Genomic DNA, 21417 nt, shown 5'->3' with positions numbered 1-21417 from the left:
TTCGCCCATGACACGCCAGCCAATCAAATGCACATCCACCGACGATCAGGTACCGTTGTCCCATCGACACCAGATGGAGTCAGTGGTGAACAGAACTTGGCTCTGATTTGTATTCTGGCATATATTCAAAGGGGTAGCATTCAGAAACAGAACACCAAGTAGAATGTCCACTGTACACAGTTCTGAGAAGCACTCTAATCCCCTCATCATAGAAAACCATGCATTGCAAATCTCGCAACTGAAGCTCCAATCCATCCAAATTTATTTCCCGGATATCATATGCCACCCCCATCACTCCCTACTCTCCCATTTACCACTTGGCCTCCTTGGTCTCCTGAAACTGCTTGATGATGCTGACGATGCGCTCGAGAGCGGCGAGCCACGCCTCGAGCTGCTGGGCGACCTGGGCCTGGTCGTCGCCGAGCTTGGCGTAAAAGTCCTTGCGGTACGGCGTCGCGCTCATGGCGGCGCTGAAGATGGGCTTGACGACGAACGAGTGGTGCGGCTTGAGCGTGTTGCCGTACGCCGCGCGGAACGATTCGGCCAGCTCCTGCGACGGGTTGCTGACGTTGGTGCGGATGGCTTGCGCCGTGAAGTCAAGGCCGCTGTGCGTCGTTGAGAATTAGCATCGTTGCTCTGGTCGTCGGAGGCAGAGCCTCGAGATAGGGGGACGGCTTACCGCGTCAGCCACAGCAGACCCTCGGAAGCAGTGTGCTTCTTCTCCTTGATCTCGTTCCGGACGAGGTCTTGGAGGTTGTCGCTCTCGGCGGGCTTCTCGTTCTGGCGGTCGCGGATTTTCTGCGTTGCTAGTTAGCCGTCCGCGGTTCTCCACATGCCACCGTTGCTCCTCTCTGTCAATGTGGGCCGTCGTACCTTGATGTTGCCATTCATGTCCGACTTGACGGGCTTGAAAGCAGCGGAGCCCAGGACATCTACAGCGGGTGAGTCAGCGACCATTCTGAAGCTTCAGGAGCATGTCATCCGATGTATGCTCAGGGAGCCGTACCAAACAGCGTCGTCAGGGACTCGGAAGCCTCGAGGAAGTCGGACGTCTTGATGGCATTGCCGTTGGCAGCGTCGACGGGAACGTCGACAAACGACTTCTTGATGGTGTCGAAGAAGGTAGGCATGGCGGCAACGGAAGGGTCAATTTGTTGGAGAAGAGGGGCTTGGTTGTTTGAACAGGATTCAGGGCAAAAGAGCAGCAGTGGAAAGATGGCACGAAGACAGCGACAGAGCGGAGCTGGAGGTGGTAATGTAGGTGAACAAGAGGTAAGGGATGTGTACAATGAAGTCAGTACAGGTACTACCCCTCAGACGTGCGGTGGCGGTGAAATGGGATGGTGGGGCAGACTGACGCGGGGCACGAACATCACGCCTTCCGTTCTCGAAACGTGGACGCCGCCTGATCGTCGTCTCGCAAGCTGACGACGCCGAGTCTAGATTCCTATTTCCTCTCCTCTTCACCACGACGGGTTGAACAACCAGACGACTGTCGAGGTGAAGCCCTACCGTCCTCTCAGTTCTCACTCCAACCTCACCCCTCTCGTGCTTCCCGCCTCCGAAACTCGCTCTCCCAAAACCCCCAGCACCACCTTGCCTCTCCGTCTCCGTCTCCGCAAACAGGGACCGCACCGTCCATTTGTGCGTGCGTGCGCCCTCTGTCCGGCTTTCCGGAACACCCCATCATCACACCTCGCCCAGCGATCCTCGAATTTCCCGCACACCTTCAGGGGCAGAGACGGCAGTGGTGGCGAAGCAACATACCTATGCGTGCCAAACGAGCAGAAAGTCCAGACAATCGACTTCAAGTTGCCTTTTGATTCTATGCTGAGCACAAAGCCTTTTTCTCGTCACAGGCCCATTGCATCCAGCCGACTGCAGCTCCCACTACAATTCGCTGAAGCCCACCCCATTTCAAGCCCACAGCAAACCCATCCCTCTCCCTCTCCTACTCCTTGCCAACCTGCCTCTCCCAATCCAACCAACTCCCCGGATACTCCCCAACATTAACATAGCCCGCCTGCCTCGCCAGCATGGCCGCCGCGCGGCTCCGCACGCCCGCCTTGCAATAAAACACGACCTCGCGGCGGGCGTCGGGCTTGGGGAAGCCAAACCTGTCCTCCCAGTCCTCATCGGTCGCGAAGAAGGCGTCGGGCGCCGAGGTGACGGGCACGTTGACGGCGGAGGGGATGGCGCCGGCGGCGTACTCGGAGGGCGTGCGCACGTCGATGAGCAGCGGCTTGCTGCCGTCGCTGAGGTAGGCGGATTGGTTTTCGGCGAAGGGGATGGCGATGGCGATGAGATTTTGGATCTGCGGGGAGGGAGCGTTAGGCGTTGGTTGGGGGTGTGCAGGTAGCTTGCTTGCTTGCTTGCTTGCTTGGACAAAACAAACTCACGTCTTCAAAGTCGTAGATCTTGCTCTGTTGTTTATCCGGCCTCACTGCCTCCTGCTCCTGCCCCTTCTTCTCACCCTCGCCCTCGCCCTGCGGCGGTTGCGCCTGGCTGCTATCCCACCGCCGCGATTCAAATGCACCCACAACAGGTCCAACGGGCCTCACGGCACGGTGGTGGCCAACAGCTGGCACAGCAAGCACAGTCCGCCTGCCCGCCGCCGCCGTCTTTGCCCACGCGCCAAAGCTGCGCTGCGCCTGTGATGCGGCGCGCGGCGTCGACGCGGAGAGGCGCGTCAGCGCGGCTGTTGTTGCTCTCGTGCTTGCCATTATTGTTGGTGGTGTTTTGACTGTCTCCTCGGTGCAAGAGTGATGTGGCGTGGGTTATGTGCCGCTAGTGTGGCGCGGTGCGCGGTTTATCGAAGACTCGTTCGTGGATGGATGGAAGAGTTGGACGTTGGAGATGGAGCTGTGGTCGAGTTTCTACAGAAAACAAAGTCAGCGACAATGCACTCGCGTCGACCCCGTCACCTTCAGTCTGCAATGCACTTACCCAGGCAGGAGTCGACTCGCTAAACGGCGACTAGAGTCACAGGATGCAATGCAAGCTTTCCGTTCGTTGTGTAGAGGTGCACGAAGACAAGAAAGACACCGAGAGCTCCCCACCTTACAATGGATGCCGAATGATGGATGGATGGCGGTCCTTGCGTCATCTGGAGCTCGACCGGCTGCGGCCAATCACAGCACACTCACCATCCACAAGGAACCCTCCATGCTCAAGCCGGCCACCCCCATATCCGAACCCACACTAGACGCTTCCATTACTGTGCCACAGTCCACAAAACACTCATCGTGTTGGTGCTCAACCGAAATCGTGTCCATATAAATACCTGCCAGAGATAGCTGTTCGCTCCGAGACCAACCAACTGTATCCCTCTCCCGCGCCGCAAGATCGGCACGCTGCAATCACCCAACACGCGGCGGCGTTAGATAGCCAGCCAGCCGGACGCTCATCTGTATATATCTGAGGTGGCCCGTTGTCCCATTCAGTTGAACTCAATTCAAATTCTCTATCGAAAAAAAAAAAAAAAACGAAGCCGTGTTGTGCACTTGCATCTCACATCGCCAGGAGACGACTGGGAACGAAAAGCGTACCACAAGAAAGACGAGGTTGCTGAGGAACGAACGAACCCAAAAACCAGAACCTGTCGGACACACTGCTTGCCTCCTCGATTCCCAGTGACCGCATCCTCCTCTGCCTCTCCGTCGTTGCCTTCCACCTCGGAGCCTCCATCGTTGCCTGCAGACCTGGAACCAACCTACCTATCCATGCGCAACCCAGCAACCATGCAAAAGTAAACACACGTGCAAAAGGCGCCGAACAGGGCAAGAAGGAGGGATGGATGGAAAAGAGCAGCACAGCATCCAGGGGGTTTCAGATCATGATTCAACGACAGACAAACAACACAGGCAGGGAGGCAGTCGTCAAAGGTTTTTCAAAAAGCAAATTGGTATATTTCTTTTCGCGCCTTGTTAACATTGTGAGTGAGGGGATGGTAGTAGTAGTAGTAGAGAAAGGGAAAGGGGGGTCTTGTGAGTGAAGAAGCAAGCCGAGACGAGGTATCCGTTCCCCACTCACGTATAGGGGGGCATAACTCAAAAGAGCACAGGAGAGAGGGTAGAAAAAGGATTGCGACAAGGAAACAAGGAGACACGAAAAACGCAGCACCGCAATGAGATCAAACGAAAAGGAAAAGAAAAAGAAAAAACGCCCTTGCCCCGCCAAACCAGCACTAAAGCGCCGCAACACAACAAGACAAAACAACACCGCGTAGATACAGCACACGAAGAAAGGGGCGAAGGCAGCCACAAGGAGATGAAAAAAAGCCACAAGTGGGTATTTCGCTTTTCTTCCCTCTCTTGCCTTCGCCCGTGGGGGTATATTGTCTTCTTCTTTCATAGCCAGATATTTCGATTGTCAATGGAGGAGTTGGGGTGGGGGTATTTCAAGTTTGGTTTCGTCGTCGTCTCCCAGTTCGTGTATGTTTTGTTTTTTGGGGAGGGCAAAAAGTTCGTTTGCGGGGGTATCTTCACTGACGAAGAGAAAGAGAGAAAGCTTTTTCGTCGAATAAAAAAACGTCTCTTTCACGACTTTTCGAGGTATCAACGAGGAGGCCCAATCGGGGCCGGGTATCCAGAAGCAGAATGAGAAGTGCTAGGGCGCCCACTGTCGACAGACGCGCGCGGGTCGTACCGTGGCGTCATGTCACCAGGGGCGGCAGTAGCAGTGGTACTGTGAAAAGAAAGCTTGGACGAGTTGGAGTGGTGAAAGGCGGCGGCGGCGGCGGCTGGCTGCGCGGTCCAGCCATTGGCATGCTGGTCGTCATCGGGGAGGTTGATGCCACTATCGTTCCAGGGGTTGCGGTAGCTGCTCTGCGACTCCAAGGAGACCAGCGAGGCCTTGGACGCGTTGCGAGAGCCGTGCGTGAACAGGGAGCCAGGCGAGTTGGAACCATTCTTCCTGCGGTCAATGAAGGAGGTGAATGACGACATGCTGCCAGGCTTGCGGAGGCGGTCGAGGAATCCGACACGCTCGCTGCTGTCATCACCAAACACGGATCGCGTGGGCGAGTCGGTCGAATCGACGCGCGGCTCGGCAGGCTGCAGAACCTTGGAGGCAAAGTACGGCAGGCTGTCCTCAAACGAGTCGGACTTGGGCCTGGGAATGGCTCCCTTGATGATCTGGGTGACTTCAAGGCCATGTCCAGCAAGGCGAGCGACGAATTCGTCGAGGGCGTCCTTGAGACCACCCGCATAGTTGCGAGTGTAACTCATGACGACAGTCTCGACGGAGCGGTCCGGGTTGTCGGCGAGGCCAGGCTGCGATTCGTTGACGTGAACCTCAATGTTGTACTGAGTCTTCATCTTGGCGAGCACATCCTTATTGAACTCCTCCGACCTAAGGTAATCCTTCAAGTCAGGGGCAGCGAAGAAGCTCATCTCATGCGTCTCGGGAACCATGGCCTGAAACCTGTCAGCTCGAGTGCGCTATAATCTATTTCGGTAACTTACGAGAAACTCGTCGACAGCCTGAGGCACCTGGTACTCGGGACCGGAAACAGTCACGACGTCACTGGCCTCTTCGGTGCTGGGAAAGACGACCTTGCAGTTCCACCTCTTCTCGAGGTCCTCAATCTCGGACATGCGAGAAATGAGCTCACGGTGGTACAGACGGTTGATGACGACGTGCTCCGAGACAAACTCGGCGTCGACCTTTTCAACCATGTCCATAATCTCTTGCTTGACGAGGTCGAGGTTCTGAGCGTTGCGAGCAGGCGTACGGCAGATGACGTTGTCGACCTTGATGTCGTCCTCTTCCTTGCCGAGGCCACCGCGGTCCATGGCATTGGAAAACTTGACAAAGACCGAGTACTTCTTCATGATCCTCTGAATGTGCTGGCCGCCAATGCCAATGATGCGCTTGTGGTACTGATCGGGCACGTGGAAAGATATGGCAGCAGGCATCTCCTGCTCAACAAGGTCCAGACCACCCTTGACGTCGTCGTAGCGTCCGCCGCGGACAACGATGTAAAAGTTGTACTCGTTGAAGCCGTCAAAGACAATCTGAACGTTGCTTTGACTCATGATCTTGTTGATCTTACCATTCTTCTTGCCGCTGACGAATTCCTTGTGCTCATTGGCCAGCTCGATCTTGACGCTGATTTGGTACTGCGACTTCCTGACAAAGGGGATGTTGTTGATCACCATCATGGCAGCCTTGACGGCATCGTCGGAGCCGCTAATGTGAAAGTTGAGCCGTTCGAAGCTAATCTCAGCACCCGAGTTGATGCAAATGTCAGACAGCATGGCCCGCACGTCATCAGGGGTAGGTGGCCTCTGGTTCTGGTCCGCGTGGGTGATGCACCACGAGGCGCTGTAGAATTGGCCGGCCTGCAATGTAGATCATCAGTATCAAGATATGGCACAGCATTTCGTATTGGGAAACGTACCAAAGCCATGAGCTCCCGCACGGTCCGCTCAACGTTCAGTACATCAGTTCCCTGGACGCGAATCGGACCGCGCTGGTATCCTAGTGGAGGCAGCAAAATGTAGGAGCCATTGTTCTCGATAATCTTCCGCACCTTATCGAGGCGCTCGAGCAGGATGCTGTCGATCTTTGTGGGAGTGACGACAACCTCTTTGACAAAGGCCCGTGTGCTCAGGACCAGATCGTGCAACTTGCGCTTGGCCGCAAGAATGTCGTCGGGATTCTTGCCCGTGATGATGATTTCGTCCTCTGGTCGTCTGACGGCTCCCGGCGGGGTGTAGCCGTACAGTCTAGGAAAGGGCGGCGGGAAGTAAATGGCAGTGTTGGTGGCTGACTCTATCAACTTGATGTTCTTGCGGACGCGGCCGCAAATGAGCGTGTGCATCGAGAGCTCAAGCTTCATTGTGTCGACATGGCGGTGGAGCTGACAACGTTAGTTGATGAACATGACATGATTGGCCAGGCACTCGAGACGTACGATCTGGTCGATCATGATCAAGACTCGGGTCTTTGCGTGTTCTGCGCTCTCCATGTCGCCGTAGATGGCGCAGCGGAGGCGCTGCTCGGCATCGTGCAGGGTGCCGTTGATGCTGGCCGACTCAATGTCGACGGGCTTGGGTTGGAGCAGAAAGATGTCGGCCTTTGTGACTTTTGCAATTTCGTCGAGGTGGTTGAGGACCTGCGACTTGACGCCTTCGTGTTCAAAGACGAGGCTGTAATCTATGTCTACCGTGGCACACCGCTGGGAAAGGGCGAAAAAGCCTGTCAGCACACTGAACACACCCGACAGCCACCTCACACGGGCCGAATCCAGACGTACCAGCGAAATGGGCGTTTCGTTGAGAATCTTGCAACGTATCGAGCGCACCAGCTCAGACTCTCCGGACAGACAGACGTTTGTGACGAGGGTGGTTGCGCGTTGTAGTCCGGGCAACGGCTTGGGCTCGGAGCAGACGACGGTCGCTTCCAAGGCGCCGGAGCTGGTGGTGGAGAGGTGTCGGCACAGGGAGCGCAGGTTGTCGACGTTTGCTACGTGGACGGGCAGGGTGTGGGCGGGAGGTGGCGGTGAGGCATCTTGGACGTCTTCCTGGCGGGTCCAGCGGGTAAAGGCGCCAGGACTTGCGTAGATGACATCGTCGGCGTCGGGGCCGGCGAGGTTGCTGGCAAAGGGGACGTTGAAGGAGAGATTGACAAAGGTGCCGGGGGTTATGGTGGGCGTGACGGCGGCGGCGTTGGTGGGTCGCTTGACGGGCGGGTTGGGAAGGTCGTTATGTGATCGTGACATGCCGAAGCCCATCGAGGGCGTCATCTTCTCCCATCCATGGCGGGCCTGGCCTGTGAAGTTTGATATCTTGTGCATCGTGGCCTGGAGCACGCCCCGCAATCGAGTAGAAAGCGAGATGGAGGGGGGGCGGGGGGGAGATGGAGATGGAAGAGTCGCGGTGCGGTGCAGATTGGTGGAGTTCAGGTTGGCTGGGGTGGTGGTCGTTGGACGAGAGAAGGGCGGTAGGCGAGAGCGATCCCGCTTCGGGAGCTGGAGTGATTTACTAAGTAACGCGCGCCAAGCAGTCGATCCCGGGCGCCGACGAGAGGACAACAACAACAACAAGACTCGAGTCGATGGAGATTGTCCATTTGCTTCCTCGTCGCTACGACTGCCTTTGACTACCTGCAACCTGACCACCCCAAGCCAACGGGAGCGTGCAGCCGCGGAAGCGGGAGCTCGATGCTTGATGCTTGCCTGCTTGTCCTTGACTTGACGCCGCCCATGGAATGGATGGGAGGGGATGGGATTGGACTGGACGGACTGGAGCTTGCGACTCGAATAGCTACAGACAGTCGTCGACCCTCTGACAGGCTGCGGTGGCGGCAAGACGAGGTCATCACACATCAGGCTGGGCCACACGACAGCAGGATGCAACGGCCAGAGTCAAAAAAAACAAAACATGGCTGGCCACTCGACCACCTCAGACACTAGACGCCGGAATGCGTTCAGGAACCTCAGTGTCTAAGTTGGTGTGTGCCGTCCCGAACCTTGATGCAAAAGGTCGAGTCTGTCTGCTCCCAACAAAGACAGACCAGAGCAGACCAAAAAAAGCATCAGACCAGAGCCGTCGGAACGTGTACATAGTCAGATGAGCAGCAGCACACCAACGTCAACACACTCACCACATGCACCTTTCTGCTTCATTCCCCTTCCCTTCGCTCATCACACACACAGCCCCCCTCACCCTCACCCTCACCCTCGCAGCGAGCCCGTCAGGCCGCCCACGCGCCATTGGCCCGTCGCGGGCGCGGGACGGCGGAAAAGCCGGCAGCCTTGTTTCGTCATGGCAAGCCGTCGTTTGGCCTGTAACCCCCCCCTCCCCTCGACTGACCTGCTCTCGCTCTTTTTCGCTCACCACCACCACCACTATTTCTGACCACCACCACCCCCTTTCAGCTGTCGTTCGTTGCTGCCCTGCCCCCTTCGCCACGCACCACCCAGTACTTCACCTTCCCGCTGTCTGCGGAGCCGACGGGGTGGGTGGCCCGCCAGACCGACGTCACCGCTCCCTCCTCCCTGCCCGCCTCCTCCCTCCCTCCCTCCCTCCCTCTCTCATCTACCTTACCTACCGTACCTAGCCATCTAGCCAGCTCACTAGCCACCTCGCGCTAACCCTGCTGCGACCTGGCTGCTTCCGGCGGCGTGGCGTAGGCACTCCCCTAGCGCAGGCTGCATGCCAGAAAGGCAAGGTCGACGCCGCGTAGCGTGGCCTGCCATCTCGCCGTCGCGTCTCGTCTCATCCCCTCCCTTCACCTCACCCATCTCAGCTCTCGCACTCATGCATGCCCCAACATCCATCATCGAATCCCTCCCCCCTTTGCCCCCTATCCTCCGACGCATTGGACCTGACTCGGCCTCGGCCTCGGACAACCTATCCGTCGCTCATCCCCACAGTCCGTCCGTCCGTCCGTCCGTCCCGTCTCCGACACGGAAGGTCGGGCAGGCCAAGGCACGGTGCCTAGCCTTCTTGCCTTGCCACAGCTACCGGCACTGCCACCCTCAGCTATTGTCAGTCGTTGCCACTCAGTGCTATGCCATCTTTACCGCTGCGGGTGCGCTGTCTTCTTTGCACGTCGTGTCGGCAATAATGTAGCGTGGGAGCTAGGGGTAGACGGGAGCTGTGTTGGAGGGTGAAAGCGACGAGTAGCCGAAGCACGTTGTCAGACGTCCCCTGTTGCATTCTGTAGATGCAGATTTATCTGAACGTGGCGTGATGGTCAAGGCACTAGGGGTGCGTAGGCCGGCCTTGAACAACATCCGGCACAGTACCGTCGCCGTTTGCTCTCCCGCTGCCGAATCTTAAATGGCCATGCGTCGAGTCGAGTCGAGTCGAGTCAAGTGTTTGACACGTGCCTGTATAAGCTGAATATCCATCTCAAGACGACACTCTCACCCACTCAAACACAGTCACCATGCCAAAGAGTCGCAAAACGCGAAACGAAGGATGCAATAATTCTACGAATGGATCTTCTCTCCTCTCAGACAACGTCCGTCAACTGCCATCGCGGCCCAGAGCCACGGCGGGGACCAATCAATCCCTCGACGCATAAACATGAAGCTGCCAAACCAAACACGACAGCACCCGTGCCCGCTCGCCCGCACCGGGCTTCCTCTCCGCTGTCCACGAGTGATTGATTGAAACAACGTCTTTCCTCCCCTCTTCTCTTCCTTTGACGAGCATGTCTGCTTTCGTCCCCTCGCCCCATTACTCCTCCATCCGTGCGCTGCTTCCCAAACACTCTGCTCGATGCTACACACACAACGCCTGCAAGCAAGCAAGACAAGACAGGGCTGCCTGGCGTCTCCCGCCATCGACGCATGCGTCTGCTCTACTGCCCAGCAGCGCCAACGCGGCAGGAAAAAGGACTGTCCCCCTCAGCTCTCAACTCTCATCTCAATACCTGTACGCAACCCGCGGCACCGCCTCGCCGTTGAACATGTACCCAGCATCAACCATGGGCGACGCGCGCTCCAGCAAGTCGGGCTCATCCGCGTACCTGCTACCGCGCACGGGCGGCGGCGGCGGCGGCGGCACCGCATACATGCCGGCAGCGTAGCGGCCATGTCGGTGATCGTCGTACGGGGCCGCAGCAGGGGGAGGCGCTGCTGCTTCGCCAGCTGGATGATGGGCGCCACCACCGCCGACGACGCTGACTTCGCGGTAGGCGCGCTGCTGCGGCGGAGGTGCGATTGGAGGCGGAGGAGGGCCGAGAAGCTGCTGCTCGGCGGCTGGGCCGGCTGCTGCGCGCCGCGGATACTCGCCTCGCGGCGCCACGCTGCCGTGGCGTGACAGGTGGTAGTCGGTTGGGACGTCGCGTCTGCTGCTGCTGCCGCCGAGCGCCTCGGGCCGCACGCTGTACGATCGGCCGGCAAAGTCGCGCGCGGGCGGCATAGACGGCGGGGGCATATCTTCGTAGCGGAAGGGGCGGCGGTCGAGGGGCTCTGCTGGCGGCGGAGGGCCGAGGTCGTCTCTCGGGGCCAACGGTTCGCGGTCGACGGGGCGCATCGAGTAGTCGCGTTGCCTGTAGCCTCTGTGCACGTCGACGGGCTCGAGGTCCGCCTCGTCGTAGAATCGGCGGTGCTGGGGAGGCGGCATGCGCTGTACGCCCTCGTCTTCGAAGTCTACCGCCCGCGTCATGGGTTGGAGGGTCGGCGCGCGTGCTCTCGGATGCTCGTACATCATCTCTTCGACTGCGCCGCTGCGAACACGAGTCGGCGGTGCCATTGAAGCTCGCATGTCTGGGATCGCTGGTTCTGCGTAGTACCTGTTGCCATACTGATCTACAACTATGCGCCTCTGGCGTGGTGGCGGTGCCATGAGCGCAGGCGTACGCATCCGTTGATATGGATCTGGGCCATAGGGGGGAGACAGCGACCTCTCGGATCGGATGTATCTGGGACTTGGTCGAACAGAGCCTTCCCTGTATATTGGAGCGCTTGGTGGGGCCTCGATGTAGCGGACAGGCTCGTAAGGAATTGGCTGCGGCGAATAAGGCCGTCTGGCATACTGCAGGCTCGCATATCTTCTGAGGTCGTGATCATCTCGCTCGGTAACCCTGCGGTACGCAACACGTGAAGGCACACGAACAACTTCTGGCTCCATCTCATACCTGGGTGCGTGCGGCGGCTGCTCGTACTCGACATAGTACACTGGAGGACGCGTCTCACGGGGTGAAATGATTTCGACGTCATCTGGGCCAGCGCGCCCCCGACGTGCAGCATCTGATGACGACTCTGGCAAAGTTCCAAGAGGAGGTGGTGAGACGGGCTCCTCTTTGATGTACGGTTCCGGAGAGTCAGCGATGCGTTTGTTCGCGTTCGTGTTTCGCTTCTGAGGCTCTTTCTGGGCTTCCTTTTGCTCCCTGCGACGTTTCCGCGAGTTGTTGTTCTGGTTGCGGGGTGCAGCTGGGCTCTGCCGGCCAGAGCGGGGCTCATTATCATTGCGGCTTGCGTTCCTCTTCCCTCGGTTGGCATTTCTGGGGGATGACTGCGCGCTCTCGACAGGATGCTGGACACCAGAGCCTCGGGAAGTGTCCAAGCCAGGAACTTTGGCAAGTGTCAGCGGCGAAACGCGGGCGGGTTGAGGGGCCACTGGGGTTGAAATGTGACTTGTGATGACGGGGACTGCTGGAGAGGGTATCGAACCGTGGGTGGAACTAGACTGCACTGCCGATGCGCCATTTGCTCCTGGTCGGTGGCTCACGGGTTGTAGGGGGTCGGCCGGCGGAGGCACAGGAGCAAAAGCTTCGGCTCCAGGGGGCTCGTAGTCCGATTCCTCTCCGTCGTCGACCAAATTCAAGTCGTCATGCAGTTCCCTCTGCGAGAGGGAAAGGCCAATACTCTTGGCGAAATCGGAGTTGGCATTGGCGACTCGAGAAAGCGGCGGCTCTGCGCCATCTGCGGCGCTTGCATTTCCCGCACTCTCTTCCGAAGACCAACTGTTTGCCTGGCTTGAGTAATACGAGTTTTCATCGAAAGAATCACTTGCCGGGCTGTTGGCATTAGTCTCTTGGGGCAAAGCAGACAGCGGCGGAACCTTGTCCTGGACTTTGGCCAGTATTTCTGCTACGTCAAGCTCCGGACCAACATCTTGAGTGGCATCTCTGTCCTTTGACTGCACCCGTCTCTGCTCAACCTGATCTTTGAGCAAGCGCTCAACTCGTTGGCGCTTGAGCTGAATCTCAGCGCGTATGAGATCGTCGGATTTGGTCAGAAGCACAGGATCAATCTCGGAGGGAGGCTTCGGCACAGAAGGGTGTTGGGCGCTCGCAGACCGCGATGAAGCGTGTGTGGGGGTTGGTGTGTAGGGGCTTTGGCCCAAAGGGTGGGGAGGCAGGGGATGGGGGAGTGTGCCGTTGGCAGGCCCGTTGGCAGCAACGCGCGAAGTAGGCGAAGGTCGACTCTGAACCACGAATTTTTCTAGCACATGGTCAGGGATCTTGAAGTGCGGGTGCTTGCCCGCGAGCACCTGGTCGCGCAACTGAGCAAGCTGGTTGTAGAAGTCTGCGTATCGGCGAGCATCAAGGCCGGGGGTTGGAGGATGGCCGTGGCCATTCCCATATGCCTGCACTCGAGGCGCCGGCCCAGTAGAAGCCATGAGGACTGGGGCGGTCGCAGTGGCTACAGCAAGCGCGGCGAGGCTTGGACAGATTCAGAGAGAAAGTTGTCAAAAGCCAAAGCGCCTGGTGCGGCGGAGATGGGAGATGTAGGGCGACGACGAGCGAGCGATGGACGGGCTGAATGCGACTGAGTACTCGGGAGGGTGAGCGAGGACTGACTGAGTACTCAGTACAAGTGTGGTCGGTCGGGCTTGGCCGGGCTGCTTGGCCGAAGGAACCCCCAGCCTGGCAGTTTGCTCACCGCCCTGGACTGGCCTACATGTACCTTTGCAGCTCGAGCTGAGCTGCACAAGGAACAACGACAGACCCTCGGGTCGGCTAGCCGATGGTGAAGACTGACATACCGAATTCTGGAGCCGGGCGGGCTTCTGCACTCCCCCGTGACCACCCGATATCCACACTGCTTCATTCTATTCCACGCCCATCTTGCTTGCATCCCATCGACTTGATTCCTTGCGGAGACAGCCGACGGGAGCAGTGCAGTAGGTTCGCCCGAGATCCCCCCATGACTCATGACATCACCCACCCATCCGGCCTGACTTCCGCCTCTGGTCCAGGAACTGCCCCAAGGTTCTCTGACTCCTCAACACATGCATCTACATCGTCTACGGCCATTACACACTTTGTGCTCCTCGGGCTCTTCCTTTGTCGCCCGCTCCCGCCATTTTCAAAGACCCCTCCTTGCTGCAACAAGTTTCCACACTGCCAACATGGTGTCCTCTTCCTCCAAGCCAGTCCTCTTTTTCGACATAGACAACTGTGTAAGCCAAATCCCGTGACTACATATTGCAGCCTGCAGGTGCTGACTGCACCAGCTCTATCCCAAGAGCACAAAGGTCGCCGAGATCATGTCCCATTTGATTGGTAGGTTGTGCTCCGGATCCCGTCGACGGCCCTCTCACATCTGTTGCCTCTCCAGACCAGTACTTTCAGACCCATCTGGCCCTCACCCAGAACGAAGCCAACGAACTGCACAACCGCTACTACAAGGAGTACGGCCTTGCCATTGAAGGCCTTGTTCGCCACCACAAGGTCGACCCGCTAGAGTACAACAGCAAAGTCGACGATGCCCTGCCGCTTGAGAAGGTCATCAAGCCCAACCCAAAGCTCAAGAAGCTGCTGCAAGACATTGACACGGACAGAGTCCGTCTTTGGCTCTTTACCAATGCCTACGTCAACCACGGCAAACGCGTCGTCCGCCTGCTGGGCGTTGAAGACTTCTTCGAGGGCATCACCTTTTGCGATTACGGCGCAGCAAAATTCGTGTGCAAGCCGCACAAGGACATGTTTGCAAAAGCAATGCAAGAAGCCGGCGTCCAAAGAGTCGAGGAGTGCTATTTTGTTGGTGGGTGTCTTGCATCCTCACATGACGGACGTCGATTTAATTTCTTCCCAGATGACTCCTTTATCAACTGCAAAGCGGCTTTGGAGCTTGGGTGGACAGCGGCCCATCTGGTCGAGTCTTCCGAGCCCGAGCCTCCCCAGCAAGCCTCGCAATACCAGATTCACGACCTCGAGGAACTGAGGACAATTTTTCCGCAATTCTTCAGGACTCCACCCAACGACCCGCCGCAAAAGAGTCTTCCGTAGACTGGGGACGTTTGAGTAGAGATTTCTTCAATTCTTTTCTTGGAACATCCAGCTGCTAGACAGCTTGTTTTATACTGCCACTTCCTCCAGCGAAGCGTTCCAGCGCCGAGTTACTTTCAAGATTTCTTCCAAGACGTGGCTTATTAGAAAGGCTGAGTAGAGAACACCAAGACACCATTTCAGACGTCCACCAAGACCAAAACCTTTCAGTTCAAGCTCCGACAGAGACACTGGGATCTGCCTTTTCCTTGTCCTTTCCTTCTGGACATTTTTCGTCTTCATCCTTCTCTTTGTCCTTGTCACCGTGCTTCCGGTCGAGGGCATGACTGTACTCCTTCCAGAGTTTCTGAACCGGCTTTCCAAAAAGCTCTTCCCAGAGCTTTTCTTCGCAATATTCTTTGGATCTGAGGGCTTCGTTAATGGCAATGACGCTTCCATCGCCGTAGGTCTTCTCCAGATAATCCAAAAAGTAGCCCGTGTGCTGGTACCCAGCGTCCCAGTCACCGTCGGCCGATTGCTTCCAGTGCGGCGGGACGAAGCCGCTGCGCAGGCGGACGTAGTCAGCGATGCCCTCAATCAGGCCGCCAGGAGCGGTGCCGAGGGCGTTCCACTGCCAGCAGTGCACCATCTCGTGGCGGATGACACCGAGCATCTCGTCCTTGCGGCGCTCCTTTTTGATGCCCTTGATGTAGTCTAGGTTAAAGTGAATCTCCTTGTGGTGGTCCGGGTCGAGGTCAATGCCCGTTGTGTAAGCGACTCCACCCATGGAGCGGAGGACGAGGGTGATGGAGCGCACGGGCGGGATGATCGAGTGCGGCGAGTAGAGCCAGTCCAGGACGCCGGAAACAGCTTCGTCGACGACGGAAGTGGCGTCGAGATGGTCGAGGAATGCTTTGGTGCCATCGTGGCCCAGGTCGCGCAGCTCGAGACGGAGCAGCGGCTTGTGTTTGGAGAGGTGCTTCTTCGAGGCTGAGGTTGAGGTGGAGACGGCGGGAGACATGGCGAGCTGGAAGTAGACGGGGGTGGGCGCCATTCACGGGACCGGGCAGTGTTTATTGTACGTCCAGTAGCTACGACTGTACGAGAGCCTGGAATGGTTCTGAAGAGTCCCTTGCGGACAGGCCAGATTGGAGTCGGGCTTGGGCGGGTGCCATGATATGCACAGGGGCTGCAGTCAAGGATGCGGAGGAGAGCGGGCAGGGGACTGGTTGGGGCTCTCCCGTCTATAGGCGCACGGGCCTTGTTTGGCCTTGCCGCCGCCGCAACTTCCAGTCGTCAACACAACTTCATCTCTCTCCCATTCCCAGCGCCCAGCACGATCCGCTCCACGCCACATCCTTCAGCCATGGAGGACCAGGCCGCCAGCCTTTTGGCCACGCTGAAGCGACCGACCGTTCCCATCGACCAGAAAATCAAACTCTTCAACGACCTCAAGTCGTCCATCAAGCACCTGCGCGTGCCTGAAGGGGCGCAGATCAACATCTTCGAATGCGTGCGCCTAGCCATTGCCTCCCAGGCTTCGTCGACCCTCGTCGCCACCGGCCTTTCAACCCTGTCCCACCTCATCAAGCGCCTCAGCCTGCAGTCGCAGACCTCCATCATCGCCGCCCAGTCGAAACAATTGCTTCCCGTCTTGCAAGACCGCCTGGCCGACCCTAGGGAAGGCCATCGCATCGCTGCCCAGCAAGCCCTCTCAGACCTGTGGCCGTACAACCATGGCGGCGTTGAGGGCGTCATCCGCGAAGGCGCGCTGGGCGGCCAGAACTCCAAGGCCAAAGAGCACGCTATGCAGTGGGTTGTCAAGGTCAGCCAAGCGCCAGAATATGCGCCACACATTCCTAACAGACTGTAGATGCATGCGACCGATTCTTTGCCATTCAAGAGTTTTGTCCCCTATCTAGTCGCCAATCTCGAAGATTCCGATGGCTCTGTACGCGAGACGGCCAAATCGGCCGTCGTCGAGCTGTTCAGGTTGGTCACACAAGATTGAATTTTGTTCCGCATGGTCAGATGCTGACAGGAAATTTCTAGAAACGCCCCCGACCGCGCCAAAAACGACCTCAAAAAGCAACTATCCAGTCACAATGTCCGCAAGACGATCGCAAATTACATCATCGCAAACCTTGGCCTGCCTGGTAGTGTCGAAGTTGACCTCAAAGCATCGACGGCGTCTGCAGCCCAAACGCCAGCTGAAAGCGAAGCTGATGCTCAAGCGCCTCCGCCAGAGGTTTTGACAATGGATCCCATGTATGTCTACACGCAACGAGAGCTCGACGACATGTTCAGAGACATGTTGCCACCTTTCGAAGGCAGGGAGACGGAGCACAATTGGCTGGCAAGAGATAGGAATGTCACAAAGCTGCGCCGCTTGCTCAAGGGCAATGCGCCTACCGAGTACGGTCAGACCTTTGTGCCAGGCATCAAGAGCCTTCTCGATGGCATCATCAAGGTCGCATCATCACTTCGGACGACCATGTCCTCCAACGGATGTCAGCTGGTTCAAGAACTTGCCAAAACTCTTGGTCCCGCCATCGACCACATGGTCGAAATTCTACTCCAGACATTTATCAAGATGAGCGCAAACACAAAGTCAATTGCCGCGCAAAACGGTTTCGTGACGGTAGATACGATTTTTGCCAACACCACATACACGCCACGGATGCTGCAGCACGTCGGATTTGCCGTTGCCGACAAGAACGTCCAGGTTCGCTCGTCCGCCGCTGGGTGGATCAAGACATTGTGCCAGAGAAACGCAACGCACAAGGCCCAGTTTGAGCACAGTGGCGGATTGGATTCTACCATCACTCTAATCAAAAAAGGTCTCGGAGATGCGAACCCCAAGGTGAAGGAGGGGTTTAGATCAACATACTGGGTTTTTGCCAAAATCTGGCCTGAAAAAGGAGAAGCGTATGTTTGTTCCGCCGGTTCTACTTTGCTATGCTAACCTCGAAGCAGTATCATGGAGACTCTTGATGCCAAGCAGGCATCAGCTCTTCAGAGAGATCCCAACAACCCCAATGCTCCAGCCGCAGGAAACAGCAAGGGAACTCTTGGCAGGTTGAAGTCGCAGCCGTCTCGAACGTCTCTCCGAGACGCCATCGCTGCGCAAAGAGCAGCAGCACGCAAAATAGAGCGCCCAAATTCGGCACAGTCTACCTTTTCTCCAGTCAAATCCACATCTGCTGCTGGTGATCGTCATCCAGCAGGCTCTCTCGCAAAATCCACCAACTCTCGCCCTCCCTCGTCCTTTTCCACATCGCGCGGCCCAGGCTCACAGGCGCCTTCATCGACCAATGCAGGCGGCACGCTGACCTCCAAACCTCGCCGGCCTAGAATGGTGCCCCGTCCTCAGACCGCAGACCCTTATGCAGCCAGAAACAAGGAGGCTCAGGCTGCGACTCCTGACATGAGCCCGTCCAACAGCCCGGAGAAGTCGACGACCGCCCGGAAATACAACACCATGAAGGGCGTCTCCAGGCCTCGTGCGCCGACTGGGTCAAGAGATAGCCCGGCCATGAGCCCTGTGAGACCCAAATCTCGCCTCGAAGCTCCGGGCCATCGCAAAACTCCCAGTGCCGAAAGCCCACCAAGCAGCCCATCCAAGGTTGAGGACTTTACCATGGTTGTTCCCATGAACCAGCGTTCGGAAGAAGCAAAGGCGCCTGAGAACGTAGCAACCGATTCTACTGCAGAGGACACCTTTACCATGGTTATACCGAAGGTTGCACTTTCACAGTCCGAAAACGTTCGGCCCGCCCAAACAAGCTCGCCTCAACCCACCACATCCAGACCTCTCTCAGACGCCATCGAAATTTCTTCCCCCCAGCTCAGTGCTTTGGCGCAAGGCAGCAAGAGCCCCATTTTCAAATCCCCCGAGCGCAGTCAGACTCCAGCTAACGGCGAAGAGGTCAAGGTGTTTGAGGACCCATTTGTGGAGAATGATGGTACCGCGCCCCAGCCATCCACTGATGAAAAGCCAGTTCTTGAGGAGGTTCCTGTCAATGAGCAAAACCGCATAGCCGACGCTGACTTGTCTCAAGCAAACGGCGAGTCACAGAAGACGGTCGAGGCAAACGGTCAAGAAGTGGTGCAGGATCGCGCCGAAGTCCTCCGTACTCGCCGCTTGCTCTCGAGCGGCATCGAGCGCATCAAGGCCAAGTCGCTTGATGCGCACGGATTCCGACGTCTACAGGAGGTAGTCAAGGGAAACATGGACATTTGGGGAGAGCGCGACGAGCGTTTCGGCGAGCTCGTCCTCGCCATGCTCGAGTACCTCGAAGCGCCAACTGACCCCAAAACCCCCAGCATCAAGGCGATGAATCTCAAGACGCAAGTGTTGGGCACAATTCGCGCCATGATTTCCCTGCACCGCAAAAAGGCGGCGCCATACAATGCGCGCGCGCTCTGCTCCGTCATTTCTGCCCGCGCGCAGTGGGGATCGGCCTCGCACATCACCGTGGAGATTGAAAAGACGGCCGACGAGATTGTGCGCAACGGCGACGCAGCCGTGTGCATCGGAGCGCTCAGCGAACTCCTCGAAAGCCTCGCCCGCGACGCTCCCACCAGTTCCTCGCCCGCCTCTCCTGTCTCTCCCGACGCCGCCGCCCCCAACTCGAACCGCTCCACCACGCTCGCCCTGCACACGCTCTCGACAATTCTCACGTCGCCGCCGGGCAAGGCGGCCACGCTGACGGAAGAGCAAGCGCGGCGCCTCGGCCGCCTCGCCGTGTCGTTCCTCACCAGCTTCGACCCGGACGTGCGCCGCGCCGACATGGAGTTCTGCGTCGCGCTGTACGAGCGGCTCAGCGGCGCCGACGGCGGCGAGGAGCATCCCGAGGAGGCCAAGGAGAAGGACAAGGGCGGCGCTTTCTGGCGCGCGCTAGCCGGTGCGGATGCCGGCCACGTCAATCTCATCACGTACTACCTCGCGCGCAAGGTCAGGTCGTAGTTGGGAGCGGTCTTGTTTTGGTGGCGAGGAAAAAGTTTTGCGGCGTCTGCGTCTGTGTCTGTTTGTCGTTGAGAGGGCCGACGTACGGTTGTGTCAGCCTTCTTGGGCGAGACTTGAGACTTGGTTGCTTGGTTTCGGCCCATGGTGAGCCCGGCCTGGCTTCGACTTTTGTCCGCCTTTTGCCTTTTTCTTCTTCTTGTTGTCTCTTTTTTTTTTTTTCTTCGATTTGGCGGACGGACGGACGCATGGACGCATAGATCACTACTACTTCTGCTGGTACTGCCGTCGATGGATTGCCCCCCAGAGTGCATGCATGGTTGATGGAGGGATGGATGGGATAGAAGGGCATGCATATGGCTGTTGTTGCGTGTCTTGTCTTGTCTCTTTTGGCCTGCCTGTCACGGTCTCTGCTCTTCTAGTCCTTTTCTCTTCTTCTTCTCCCACTGCTACACTGCTCTCTGTCTGCCCCAGAGAATTGAGGCACGTGGTGCATGCGTGGACTGTCAGTAATGGGTTCAGGGGGGTGGTGGATTCACCAGGGGTGTGTGTGTGGGCTAGGTGGATTGTGGGACGGGGGGGGGGGGGGGGGGGGGGGGGGGGGTGGATGGGGGTGGGGTTGGGGCTGGGTCGGTATGGGATGGGACGGGTAGGATAAGGTAGGTAGGGACGGTAGGGTGCGGATGGGTCTTGAGGCGTTTAGTGGAGGGATCGGGATCGGGTTTTCCTTTTAGTCAAGCACCTCAAAAGAGAGAGCGGGGCAGATTTATCTCCCTTCTTCTTCTCTCTCGTCTTGTCTTTTCCAAGTCGTTTCTGTGATTTGGTCTGGTCTGGTCTGGTCTGGTCGTCGCTGACTGCATGGCCTCGACACGGCCGGTCCGTTGGATGGTTGTTCATTGGTAGATATACTTTTAGTACGTACGTAGGTTGGTTGGATGTTTTTTTTTTTATTCTTATGGATATTTTATATATCTTATCGCTGTGGTGGTTTGGCATGTCTATCTGCCAGCCTGCCTGCCTGCCTTGAATCTAAGGACGAGGACAAACAAGGCCATTTTCGAGTTGGTTCCTCAACCCTAACCTGACGCCAAACCTAAGCGATTGGTAAAAGCACCCGCGCGCGCACTGCTCCCCGGCCTTGCCCAGAGCTCAGAGTCTAGACCCCGTAGCTTGTGCAAAAGGTTGGTTGGTTGGTTGGCAACCAAGGCCGGAGAAAAGAAAAAGCATGTAAGCAGGGCGCGCATTACTCAGGCGCGTTAAGCGCACGGGGTGATGAAGTTTAACCACAGGCGTGGGAATGAGTGCGCGAGGGAGGAGGATGTGTAGTGAGAAGGGCATGTATGGGTGTGGTTAGGTAGGTAAATGGAAAGCGAGCAGATGTTCATGAAGGGTCGCAAGGCAGTGGCGGTGATCAACAGATCAACAGATCAACAGAGTCCGTCTTGTGCACGGAAACATGGCGTCTGCTGCTCGCGTCCGCATGTTTCCTTGCCGGCGACTTTGATAACTACACACGGGCGGCCGCGACGCGCGTGTTGGATGGTTTCTTTTTGGGCAGTGGTTCGCGCGCTCGGCCGGCGCCACGGCCGCAGTGCCGCGGTTGCAGCGACCTGAGCGCAATCGAGGCAAGGCGTCGGGTGCGGTTTGTGTGATGTGGCTTGCAGGGCAGGGGTGGCGATGGAGCAGCAAGTGATCCAAGGGGGGTTCAAGGGGGAGGCGCGGTGAGTGCGTGAGTGGATGATGGGGGGGGGGGGGGTTGTGGAGGAGCATGGGAG

The 21417-nt window shown here is 57.7% G+C and overlaps 8 protein-coding genes across 8 annotated transcripts; 2 read left to right on the top strand and 6 right to left on the bottom strand.

The window, feature by feature from the left end:
• Positions 1 to 52: 52 nt before the first annotated feature.
• Positions 53 to 1340, bottom strand: J3D65DRAFT_618583 (glycolipid transfer protein-like protein HET-C2). Its single transcript, XM_066799661.1, has 4 exons — positions 1007 to 1340; positions 874 to 932; positions 680 to 798; positions 53 to 605 (listed from the first exon to the last, which is right to left on the bottom strand). The coding sequence occupies exons 1-4, from the start codon at positions 1128 to 1130 to the stop codon at positions 311 to 313; spliced, it is 597 nt and encodes a 198-aa protein (XP_066656688.1). The 5' UTR covers positions 1131 to 1340; the 3' UTR covers positions 53 to 310.
• Positions 1341 to 1951: 611 nt separating this feature from the next.
• On the bottom strand, positions 1952 to 2723 carry J3D65DRAFT_666142 (Rhodanese-like domain-containing protein; the record flags this gene model as incomplete). Its single annotated transcript, XM_066802897.1, has 2 exons — positions 1952 to 2314; positions 2400 to 2723. 2 exons carry the CDS (start codon positions 2721 to 2723, stop codon positions 1952 to 1954), a joined length of 687 nt encoding a protein of 228 aa, XP_066656687.1.
• Positions 2724 to 3630: 907 nt separating this feature from the next.
• Positions 3631 to 4503, bottom strand: J3D65DRAFT_279311 (uncharacterized protein). The gene has a single exon (XM_066795047.1). The coding sequence runs from the start codon at positions 4351 to 4353 to the stop codon at positions 3841 to 3843; it is 513 nt and encodes a 170-aa protein (XP_066656686.1). The 5' UTR covers positions 4354 to 4503; the 3' UTR covers positions 3631 to 3840.
• Positions 4455 to 8472, bottom strand: J3D65DRAFT_279328 (uncharacterized protein). Its single transcript, XM_066795048.1, has 4 exons — positions 6920 to 8472; positions 6404 to 6865; positions 5466 to 6344; positions 4455 to 5417 (listed from the first exon to the last, which is right to left on the bottom strand). The coding sequence occupies exons 1-4, from the start codon at positions 8330 to 8332 to the stop codon at positions 4557 to 4559; spliced, it is 3615 nt and encodes a 1204-aa protein (XP_066656685.1). The 5' UTR covers positions 8333 to 8472; the 3' UTR covers positions 4455 to 4556.
• A 1447-nt stretch (positions 8473 to 9919) lies between these two features.
• On the bottom strand, positions 9920 to 13325 carry J3D65DRAFT_618569 (uncharacterized protein). Its single transcript, XM_066799660.1, has 2 exons — positions 12134 to 13325; positions 9920 to 12034 (listed from the first exon to the last, which is right to left on the bottom strand). Exons 1-2 carry the CDS (start codon positions 13083 to 13085, stop codon positions 10383 to 10385), a joined length of 2604 nt encoding a protein of 867 aa, XP_066656684.1. The 5' UTR covers positions 13086 to 13325; the 3' UTR covers positions 9920 to 10382.
• Positions 13326 to 13415: 90 nt separating this feature from the next.
• Positions 13416 to 15177, top strand: J3D65DRAFT_618566 (Haloacid dehalogenase-like hydrolase-domain-containing protein). Its single transcript, XM_066799659.1, has 4 exons — positions 13416 to 13868; positions 13923 to 13971; positions 14027 to 14452; positions 14504 to 15177. Exons 1-4 carry the CDS (start codon positions 13698 to 13700, stop codon positions 14695 to 14697), a joined length of 840 nt encoding a protein of 279 aa, XP_066656683.1. The 5' UTR covers positions 13416 to 13697; the 3' UTR covers positions 14698 to 15177.
• On the bottom strand, positions 14677 to 15867 carry J3D65DRAFT_618562 (peptidase of plants and bacteria-domain-containing protein). Its single transcript, XM_066799658.1, has one exon. The coding sequence runs from the start codon at positions 15728 to 15730 to the stop codon at positions 14909 to 14911; it is 822 nt and encodes a 273-aa protein (XP_066656682.1). The 5' UTR covers positions 15731 to 15867; the 3' UTR covers positions 14677 to 14908.
• A 175-nt stretch (positions 15868 to 16042) lies between these two features.
• J3D65DRAFT_550926 (clasp N terminal-domain-containing protein) lies at positions 16043 to 19645 on the top strand (the record flags this gene model as incomplete). The annotated part of the gene is made up of 4 exons (XM_066797016.1): positions 16043 to 16501; positions 16550 to 16668; positions 16729 to 17604; positions 17653 to 19645. The coding sequence occupies 4 exons, from the start codon at positions 16043 to 16045 to the stop codon at positions 19643 to 19645; spliced, it is 3447 nt and encodes a 1148-aa protein (XP_066656681.1).
• Between the last annotated feature and the right edge of the window lie 1772 nt (positions 19646 to 21417).

The sequence above is a fragment of the Phyllosticta citribraziliensis genome (genome assembly GCF_038025025.1).
Source record: "Phyllosticta citribraziliensis strain CPC 17464 chromosome Unknown J3D65scaffold_4, whole genome shotgun sequence".
Taxonomy (NCBI): domain Eukaryota; kingdom Fungi; phylum Ascomycota; class Dothideomycetes; order Botryosphaeriales; family Phyllostictaceae; genus Phyllosticta; species Phyllosticta citribraziliensis.
Note: the sequence above shows the minus strand (reverse complement) of the source record. Positions and strands in the feature narration are given on the sequence as shown.